The 11,596-nt window shown below is 29.6% G+C and overlaps 1 protein-coding gene across 1 annotated transcript in view; it reads right to left on the bottom strand.

Annotated features, from left to right (window-relative positions):
• Positions 1-5,611: 5,611 nt before the first annotated feature.
• Positions 5,612-11,596, bottom strand: part of LOC117169089 — an 18,105-nt gene continuing 12,120 nt past the window's right edge. Inside the window, 3 exon segments of the mRNA XM_033355208.1 lie at positions 5,612-5,939; positions 6,046-6,328; positions 8,134-8,400. Of these exon segments, the coding sequence (XP_033211099.1) occupies positions 5,826-5,939; positions 6,046-6,328; positions 8,134-8,400 (664 nt within the window). The 3' untranslated portion in view covers positions 5,612-5,825.

Genomic DNA, 11,596 nt, shown 5'->3' with positions numbered 1-11,596 from the left:
CGTCTACGTCGTCGTTATTATGGTTGTGGTTGTCTGTATATCGGATAACTTTTGAAAGAATAGTCGTATTGGATTATGGTTTGACACACGGATTTTTTTATTTTAAGAATTGTATGTAAAAATTTTACTATTTTTATTTTTATAACAAATATTTTTCTTCAATTAAATATTTGCAATAAAAGTGTTTCGAAGGGATTTTTTTAAAATCTTTCGGGGAGTAAAATTAGTATTTATAGGTCGACAAAGGTTTGTTTTCTTTACCAAATTTGGGTTTCGTCTAAATTTTTCCACTTGTTTTTACTATAGTACAATTTACGTTTGAATCTCGGTCGAAGAAATCCATTCTATTGTTTGACAAATATTCTTTGCAAATCAATATTTTTCACAGAAAAGTACTCTGAGTGACGAAACGAAATCGGAAACAATAAGAGTTAATTTATTCAGGAACAATATTTTTGAACAAAAATGAGCTTGAGTGAACCTTTAATATATATTTGTTAATTTTTACAAAAATCAGGCGTTATTTTCTTACAAAAAATAATAATTTGTGGGGGGGGGCAAATTATCCAAAAATAAATAAAACTTAAAGTTGTATGATTTTAATTTGTAACTAAATAATGTGAGAGTTTTCAATCTAAAATTATCGAACACTTTCCATTCAAAAATTCAGATGAAATATTTAAATAGCTTTAAATTTGAAATTATTCAATATATTCTGAAGACTACAAATTTAAAATGTCTAAATTATTAAGGCTTTAAATATTTTTGAAATTGCTGTTCTGGAGACTAAATAGCACTTATTCTTTTATTAAGAAATCACAAGCAAAATTGTTAAAAAAAAGTTTTTAAAAGAGTTTTAAAACCCTTAAAAAAGGTCAGAGGTTTTAATAGTTCAATATGTGTCATAGAATCTCTTTAAATATGAAATCAGTCTATACATTTTCATGTTTGAGCTACAATTATTCTATTTTATGTTATAAATTACAGTCGTGAAAAACCAATAAAATGTTTTAATTAATTTATATATAAAACAAAAAACCTTTGCATAATTCAACCTAAATGCAGCTGCAAAAATTTAAGTTGAAATGCGTTGAATTCAAGGTACAGTTTAAAAAGAAAACTGAAAGCAAAGGATCGACTTTCAAAAGAAGCGAAAGAAAGTGACTCGCTGGATTGCAAATGAACATGGAAAATGGTGTATTTTCACATTTTTAAATTTCAAATTCAAACTTTTTCGCCTTTTAACAATTTCGAAAAATTTCAAAAAATTCTGAAAATTCAAACAATAAGGCTGTATTCTGAAAATGAAGCAATTTTAACGTTAAAATTCAAGTTCCCAAACTGAAGGCCTAAAAATGTGCAAATCTTACAATTAGTGTCATGTAAATTGTATTGGTATAAATAGTTCTTAAATTAGTTTTTAAATTTTCTGCAGTTTACCTTTTTTACATTACTAGATGTCAAAAAAGCCTACCCAATTTTTTCAAATTTTAATAACTTATTTTCTAAGAGAAAATCACCCCTGTTTACCTGTCACTGAAATGGATTAGAAAAAAATTGCCAAGACCCAAGAATAAAAATTGGATGTACAGCGAATTTTTAAATTGTTAATTGAGATTACCTTTAACTTTGTGATATAAAAAAATTCCATACACAGTTCTTTTTAATAATACTGTAGGAAAACATCAACAAGATCGAGTGCCGAAATTATAATTGGAGCAAATTTTCTGTAATTCTGTGGGGACGGTTGAAATATTCCGAAAAATAAAATTTCCGACTCGGTAAAACTCTCTGTCCCAAAAAAATACAATTCCAAAACTAATAAGATTCCTGAACAGTTTATAATATTAACGAATTTGAAAATTCCCAAATAATAAGACTCCCTAATTAAAATTGTTTCTTAATCCATATTAATTATTTATTAAAACTACGATAATAAAATATTGTTATCAAATAAATTTTTGTTTAATATTTAAAGTGTTAAAAATTATTGTTTGAATTTAAAATTAAAATTATACAAAAAATTTTACCGACAAATTAATATATAAAAACACACGTTTTTTAATTAACATTTCGATTTTTCAGAAGAACTTCTGTGATTTAAAAAATACTATATACTTTTTCAACCAAAATATCTTATCCAAAAAAATATATTTCGTTTTAATTATTATTTTAAATGTAAACAATAATGTTTAAATACTTCAAACATTTAAAAAGTTGTTTCTTTGGTATAAATATTTGATTATTTCAATTAAAAAAAAAAAAAATTGTCAAAGAAAAATGCTTTCAGTACTTGTTTATATTGAAATGTCTTTCTATAATACTTTTTTAAAAATTAAAAATATGATTTTTCGAGAAAATTTTTTTTATAATTAAAAAAAGAATGTACCGAAAACCTGGATCAAGCTTCAGATCTGAAAAAATTCAGCGATACATACATGCCAAACTTTTCTAACCTCAAAAAATTTTTCTACTGCTTTACCGTCATATTTTACGAAGAATGAGAAAACAAGAATTCGACTTCGTAGTACGATGAGGGCAGCACCTCGATAGGGCAGAAAATGTGATGTCCTATATATATAATTCCCCACTCCGACCGCCCGTACCAAAGATATTATCTTTGCTCGTACCGCATCTACGTTTATAATATCTTTAGTAGGGGGCGCCATGTTTCTATCAACTGATAATTCTAATGCATTGTGACTCTATTTCTCTCTGCTATGAATAACCTTTCGTTTAGGATTTCGTTTAGGATAATAAACGAGTATACTAATATCTTTGACTAAAGGCCAATCTAATAGATTATTTTTTTCCTAAGTTATCGCTCACTCATACAGACAGAATGTGGACATTTGACAAAAATTGAGGGGGGGGGGGGTCAAACTTTACACAAATCTAATACCTTCTAGGAAGAGAATGTAAAAAATAAGACGGTTTTTCTGAAAATAATAAAAGTAAATTTTCTCCAAAAATTCCGGACTTAAATTTTCTGAGGACTAAAGAACTTGCAGACAGAATAATTTTTTGGAATAGAATCATATTTTCTCTTGTTTTTCGCAAACAACGGCAGATAAGAAAAAATGTTAATATATGCCAAAGTTTGCATATTTAAAGAAGTTTCACAAAAAATACCTTTTGTATTTTTTTTGTGATATCTTGCATTTTTCTCGAGAAAGATCAGAAGTTATAAGGTTTCTTCTAATACAAGAAAGGCATGCTATCTGTTTCATGCTTACTAAACCATTTTCCATGCTGGGAGAATTTTCCTCCTCAATTTATAATTTGCTAATTTATTACCTAAATGATGCAATATATTATAAAAGTCCAAGAGGTACTTTGTGTACAACTTTTGTATCTTAACTTTTTTTAATATCTGTCGTTGTTTACAAGAAATATGAGAAAATTGATTTTATGAAAAAATCTCTGTCGACAAGTGGATGTTTTTAGAAAAAAATTTCAATATTTTCAGAAAATCGCTCTTCATCTTTCTTGGTTGAAAATCCGACTGCCGTTGAAAATTTATTTTTTGGGATTTAAAAATTAAACACTGTTAAAACAATAGACTTTTTAGCCTTTAATAACCTATATAACAATTGAAATATATATTTTACCTTGGAGTTCTAAAATGTTTATTTTTTAAAACTTATATGATAATTTATCATATAACATTAATTATTTAATAATTATTTATACTTTTGAGCGGAAAACCAAAAATAGCGGGTATTTTTTCCACCTACAGTGGCGCTAATCCTATTTGAGACAGGTCGGGCGGATCTACATCAGACAGGCCCCCCCCCTCTGTTTGAGAGAAAAGAATGTGATGAGAACAAAAACTAATTCAATAAGGAATTGGCAATTTGAATAGCAAAAAGTATGAGAGATCAAATTACATTGCAAATAATTTGAAATCAAAACTCTAATATACTATTTCGCATAAATATTAAAAATTCAAATTGTTAGGACTTGAATGATTTATTTTTATCAGTTATTCAAAAATTACTCAAAGGTTCTACTCCGCGGCACGAACCTCGAGGAGTGTCAACTTCTACTGAGGGGTAAAGATTTCGTACAGTGGTGGGAGGATAGATCGAGAATATCTTAAATATTACTCAATTGACTTATTGTATTTTTACAAATTTTTGAAAAAGTTTCAATGTTTTTAAAACATTAGGAAACAGCGTTCATTCACTATTTAGTTTTTATTATTATGATATTGTAAAATATGGAGATCGAAATAAGAGAAATGTTTAAATGACGCGAAAGTGATCTGAGAATCTAGAAATAATTCAAATTAATATTATAGGTTGAAAAATTATGTATGGATTCGAGCACATGGCTGGCCTGATGATAAGTTAGACAAATTTGTATTGGATTTATAAAAATCTGTTTAGGCAAAATGTATTAATCAATCTTTTTCTACGATATATTTGTTGTAATCGACAAAATTAATCACGATACATTCTTGCATCACTTATAATTGCCAATTTAAAAAAAAATGATTGGTTATTTAACTCTGATCTACTTTTTCTCCAAATGAAATTATTTGTATCCGTTTTATTTCTGCCGGCATACAGCAAAGGGATATATTAGAAGCACTCATTTTTGCACTTTAAAAAATTTCAAGATACTTACAAAATGGTGCTCTCATATGTAATATTCGCGAACCTGTTGATAAATATAAATTTAATCGTGCGAATTATGGATTTGTACGGCATTATTATTGTTGATCTAACAAGAAGACGACGAGAAGTGCTTACATATCTCTGACTCCCACTGAAGTCTATAAAAAATTCCGGCTGCGATTGACACAATTAAATTTGGGAATATTTTTGCAAATATGGCATTAATATCAACGTCGCATTAGGTTTTATATTTTGACCAAAATTCTAGAATTTGGTGCAATTTAGTTATGGTTTGAGTCTACTTTTCAACAATTTTCAGAAAAATCGTAAAACATTTGATGAATTTTCGCTGACTGTCGCTCGCCTGTTCAGCTGCATACTTCGTACTTGGTTAGGCAACCGAGTTTCAGATCACAGACTTGTTTGAATAGGGTTATCAATACTTTTTTTTCTCCTAAATGAAATAGTTAACAGTTTTTCGAAATTTACTACAATATTTAGAATTTAAGACCGTGTATAAAAAATATATCATCGAAAATCCTGGCAAGGTCCCTATTTGGATATAGCCGATATATGTATTTAATAAATTAATTGCAAATTTCTTACGACTATTTACTCGATTTCTTTATTTATATACAACTTATTTTAAGAATCTACAATTACTTAATTATATATAAAAGATTCTGTTAATTTTTGAATCTATACTATGATTTCCAATTCGCGATAATGGAAAATTCATTTAGGTATTTACAATAAAATATAATGGCGACATTTTTTTTGAAAGTGACATTATTGAAACTTAAATGATCAAGTATAAAAATCTATATTTCTCTATAATGCCATTAGTAGTCAGTCAGTCAGTCAGTCAGTCAGTCAGTCAGTCAGTCAGTCAGTCAGTCAGTCAGTCAGTCAGTCAGTCAGTCAGTCAGTCAGTCAGTCAGTCAGTCAGTCAGTCAGTCAGTCAGTCAGTCAGTCAGTCAGTCAGTCAGTCAGTCAGTCAGTCAGTCGAAATTCTCTGTCAAAAAGTATACAATTTTACTCTTTTTTTTTTCCTTGTTCGTGAACAAGCAATATTTCTTATATTATAATTATGTGGGAATGAAGACTTGCCACAGGTTGAGTAATTTCAATGATTAATCAATTATTAAACCAATGCAATTTTCTTGTTGAAGCGATGACTGGAGTGATTATAAAATGAAATTTTTACAATTCTGAACTTGAACTTAAACTACTGCGACGAACGTAGCGGTTAAAGTAATCAGGGCGCCAGCATTTGCAACTTCCTGGGACCAAGAACCAGTCGTAGTAAAGTCGTACCTGAATTTTAGAATTATTTATTAATTTTTAAATATTATTTAATTTATTAAAAGTTAAGAAAATTATTGTAATATATGTATACTAATTGTATAGAATAGCAACGAACCTGAAAACATCCCATTTCATCGACTCCGTCACAGTGATGCAAATGAGATCCTGAACTACTGCGTCCTTCATTTTCTCCAGCTCGTTTTTGTAAATATTGTTGATAATTTTGGAAATCGTGAACTGGGGGTGGGGACACAGTGACAGGATCTCTGGGTCCTGGAAGTCGGTTATTTTGGTTTTCTTCCAAAAATGTGTCTGGATAGAAAATTTCTGCCACTAGCAAACTCGTCCATCTGGGAGATGAAAGACAACCTCCATCCAAATAGTGGCATCGCGATTGCCTAAATAGAAATATGAAATTAAAAAAAAAATAGTAAAAATGGATTTATTTTTCCCCGAAATAATTTTTAATAATAGAGTTGAACCCTTCAATAGCCCTCCCTTCTATATCCCTTCCGAGAATTTACGCAGCGCCGCAGGTAGGTGTCACAGGAGCTGCGTGGTGTTTGCGGTTGTCACTCAGGCGAGCACTCAACGTGAACAAACAAAAGCGGAGCGGGCTATAATGAGTTATTTTCCACCTACCGCCAGCCCCAAAGTCGGCACAATAGAAGAGTTTTACTGTAATTTATTAAGGCTTCTTCATTTCAAAACAGACCGGCTGTGCATGTTAAGGTCACAGAATCGTTTCGGGGCAAAAATATTATTTTTCAAGTGATTTTAAACAACTCGCATTTCAATGATTAGACGAAACATTGTTTTAAATATGTTTTTGAGTAATATAACTTTTAAAATTAATGACTCAGTTTGTAACAAATTTGTTGAATTTTTTTTAAGTGTTGCAGGATTTGAAACAATATTGATACTTGACTTTTTCTTCCCGATTCTGATAACCCCTGTTGTTCCATTTCAAAATCCATGTGAAAATCTTTAAACTGAACTTTCTCAAAAAGGCCATTCTTTTATTTTATTCTGAGTTAGTAATAATATAGGGCATCTATCACAAAATACTTTCCACGTTTCGGAAAGTAAAAAACTGAATTTTTCTTGTATGGAAAATGAAAATTCAGCGAAAATTTCGTAAAGAACGCAAGATAGTGAGAAGTGCTTGCAGAATTTTTTTTAGAAATTTTCAAGTGGAATAACTTTCCGCTTTTATCCTCTTTCATTTATCGTCTCGCTATTACAGAAAACCTTTTTTTAAAACGAGAGATCTTCTTTTGAAATAAATGCACCATATTAGTATCAACTCGGAAAACAATCAAGAAAAAATAAAACGATGGCCGTTTAGAGCGAGTTGAGCTTATTTCAGAAAAACCGCAGCCCTTTAGTCAGTTTTTAAGTTTTTCAAATTTTCTTTTGAATTTTGAAATTTAATGAAAATGTCAACAAATTTTGTATACACTCATAAATTAGCCTAACAAAAATTCGTCTAATCAGTAAAATACGTGTCGTCTAGATCCACGGCAAAATACTTTGTAAACTAGAGACAGCGCTGAAATATTGATTAAATTATAGAAAATAAAAGATTACAAAATAAACTTTGAATGCATTATTTTAATTGTAGTTGAAACAATATTTTTTGATAAAATAAAACTGGAAAAAATGTGCCGTTCATTGGAATGTTCTGAAATTAAGGTACATCAACATAATTTTTTTCGAAAAAATTTTGTGACTTAAGCATGCACAGTCTGGCCGATTTGAAATCTATTAGGTGCAAGCAAACAATTTTGAATGCGTTTTTTCCTTCATGTATTAATAAAAAAATGCCTGACACCACTTTTGGCCCAAAATAAATATGTTAGCTGTGTTTGGCATTATGAAAACAACACAATTCAGCTAATTTTATTTTAAATTTCAAAACTGTGTTTATCGTGTGTATCATAAAACATCTGTGTTTGGTTTTAAGATTTCGAATTTCAGTTTCCTTAAAAAATCAAGAGTCAAGTAAGAAAAAAATAATTGAAAGTGCGGAGTTTTTAAAATAATTGGACTAAAAATGTTGCAAACAAATGGTCATTTCGACCACTTTCAACCATTCTGGCAAATTTAATTTTTCCTTATTCAATTCATAACTGCTCATAGAATTGTTTATTGAGAACCAAAAATTCAGAAAATAAAAACATTATGAATTAAAAATATTTACATGCATCTGGTAACTTCAATTGTCTGTGTGAAGTATCCCTCGTACGGAATTTGGACAACATAACGCCATACTCCTTGATAATTTTTTGCAAAAACTGGTGTTGCATATTCTACTTTTGCTGGGCAAGGAGTAGGAGGTCCTGTATACTCTGGTTTTTCTTGGGGTGCAGGTCGTTGATAATATTCAGATGGAGGTGCTTCATCTCGTCGTTCAGCAGCTGCAGGTGCTACTGGCTCTCCTTGAATTGCTTTATACAACATACACATCCTAAAAAATGATTTGTAAATTTTTTAATATTAAATTATAGGGTGTCTACCTAACTAGGAAATCGGGGGGAAAACGGGAAATAACCGGAAATCTTGTTGTCTATATTAAAAGCGGTTTCGTTTATTGTATTACTTTAATTCTGATTTGGATCAGAGAATGAATAAAAGAAAATTAAACAAAAATGAAAATATTTTGGACTTGGTACAGAGAATTTTAGACATAAAATTCTGGGTTTGGGTAAAGAAATTTTAAAAAATAATTATATTTTTCAGACAAAAATAAGAATTTTCGCAAAAAAATATAATTTTCATTTCAGGTTCACACAAGAATAGGCAAATTCGTTAAGAATTACATATAATTTTTACTTACGAAGAGAGAGCTTTTGTAAAGAACTATAATTTGACTTAAAACAGAAATTTAAAAAAAGGATTTAATTCTTATTTGGAAGAAGAAAATTAAAAAAATATATCCTGGTTTTTAATTATAATTCATCACAATTTGAAAATTATTGTATGAAATCAGAATTTGTTTGAATTTTAAAATTCTTTTTTTTTTTGCAAATAAAAATTTGTTAGAATTGGAAACTTCTTTCTTTAAAAAAAGGGAGTTTGAAGGGAGTTTCTATGTTTCAATTTGCAATATGCATTTTCAGCAAAGAATTATAGTTTATACTTCTAGGCATGGAACTTGCATTTTTACATTCTCATCAGAGAAGGTATTAGATTTGTGTAAAATTTGACCCTCCCCCCCAGTTTTTGTCAAATGTTCCCGTTTTGAGACCCCCTGAATCCAAAAACAGGTTTTTACGAATGTGTATGTATGTATGTATATATGTATATATAGTATGTAATGGTGAATGTATGTATGTTTGTCTGTATGTCTGTGAACTCGATAACTCTTGAAAAAATTAATCTATTAGATTGGGCTTTGGTACACTCGGTAAGTCTCCTAAACTAAAGTTCAAGTTCGTTAGCCAGCCGTTTTGAATAAAAATTCAAAAAGTGGGCACATTTAGAATATTTTTGAGACCACTTTTTTCAAAATTCAAATATTCTCCGTACGGTTTTTTTATAGTATTCAAAAAGTGGAACAATTTATCCTAATGCTTTTTTTCAAAAAATCAAAAATTACCAGTCACAGCATTTACAAAATTCCAAGAAACACTTGAACATGAACATTTTAAGCCAAATAACGCACGATATGTAAAAAGTAAAGAAAAGAAAAAGTTGCTTTTTGAATTCTCTAGAAGATTAACTTCACAACTTTTTGAATTTTCCGAAAAATTTAAAATTCAAATTTTTACAGCATACACAAAATTGTGCATTTGAAAAATATATACAAATTTGTTACCAACCACTTTTTGATAGGATGCGTAGTTTTGGCTTTAATCATGAAAAACGCAATCAACAGTAAAAAAAAATCTGCCCGCTGCGTGGGCACATTCTAATCACAACTTTTGTCTTTTAATTTCTTTTTCGTCTCGTGTGCGGGGTTTCAAAAATTTAACTTTTCATGTTTTTGATGCTATTTTTTGCGATTACAAATAAAAACAGGACTATTGAAAAATTATTTGTGACAAATAAATAATTTTTACATTCTCATCACAGAAGGTACTAGATATGTGTAAAATTTGACCCCCTTAGTTTTTATCAAAACCTTCACGTTTTGAGACCTCCTGAATCCGAAAAACTGGTTTTTACGAATTTGTCTGTCTGTATGTATGTCTATATGTCGTTAGATCTGTCTTTATGTCTGTGATTATGTCTGTCTGTCTGTGAGCACGATAACTTTTGAAAAAAATAAATCTATTAGATTGGCCTTTGGTACACTATTTTAGTGTCCTAAGCTAAATGCCAAGTTCGTTAGTCAGACATTTTGGATAAAAATACTGAAAGTGAGGCCATTTTGAAAATTTTTGAGCACACACTTTTTCATGATTCAAAAATTCTCTGTACAGTTGTTCATAGTACTTGAAAAGAAAAATCTTACTTTTCGATAGCCCTACAAGATTATCATATCAATTTTTTGAATTTTTTCGAAAAATTGAAAATTCAAATTTTGATCGCACAAAAACTAATCAAAAATCAAAAATTGCATTTTGCGGTCAAACTAAGATAGGAAAAAAAATTATAACACAAACATTGTGCACCCAAAAAATATCTACCCCCTGAATCCGAAAAATAGGTTTTTACGAATGTGTCTGCCTGTCTGTCTGTCTGTATTTATATATTTGGCCTCTGGTATACTCTTTTAGAATCCTAAACTGAAGGTCAAGTTCATTAGCCAGCTATTTTTGATAAAAATTCAAAAAGTGAGCGCCTTTTGAATATTTTTGAAACCATTTTTTCATAATTCAAGAATTCTCTGTACGGTTATTCATAGTATTTAAAAAGTCAAACAATTTATCTAATGTCTTTTTTCATAAAATTAAAAATTATTAGAGTTATAGAATTTACCAAATTCCAAAAAACACACGAAAATCAACCTTTTAAGCCAATTAACAACTTTTTAAATTTACCCGATAAATTAAAAGTAGTAGACTGTATGTATAAAGTTTCAATCATAAAGAAAACATTGGAAATAAAAAAGTTCAGTTTATGGAAAACGACCAAAGTTGCAATAAGATGTTTAATAACAAAATTTTTTTTTAAGAATGCGCATTTTTTTAACGGGACAATGAAACTTCGTCTGTTTGAATACCAATGCAAGTTACGAATTATAAAAATATAAATTTATGGGAATGATATAAAATTTCATGGATAAACTCGAGTGCGAAGCACGAGATACGCGATGAGAATGTGTTCGTTAAAACCAAAGGAGCTTTAACAAAAGAGAATTCACAATCACACAAATTACTGTTGTCGATGCTTTCACCTCTAATTTTAAAAGTCTATGCACAAAGATTGAGGGCGTAGGGCGAGGTAAATACATTATTGAGCGCGAAGCGCGAGAACCAAAAGTCGCGCGCCCTACGCGCTCAAACTTGCGAGCGAAGCGGGCAGATTATTTAAAATAATTTTACTTCTGATGTCGTCTTAAAGCATTACAATTTTTTGAACTCTTAAACTGACCTGAAAAAATTAATAAACGACCCAGTGAAAACCAAGAAAAAATATAAACATAAAAATTTAAATATAAAACTAGAATTAAAAATCAACCATCGGGCAGATACTCGGCAGGGTGTTTTCTTACTAGC

The sequence above is a fragment of the Belonocnema kinseyi genome, chromosome 3, assembly GCF_010883055.1.
Source record: "Belonocnema kinseyi isolate 2016_QV_RU_SX_M_011 chromosome 3, B_treatae_v1, whole genome shotgun sequence".
In the NCBI taxonomy this organism is placed as follows: domain Eukaryota; kingdom Metazoa; phylum Arthropoda; class Insecta; order Hymenoptera; family Cynipidae; genus Belonocnema; species Belonocnema kinseyi.
The sequence above is the reverse complement of the archived record's forward strand: the minus strand, read 5'-3'. Positions and strand labels throughout refer to the sequence as shown.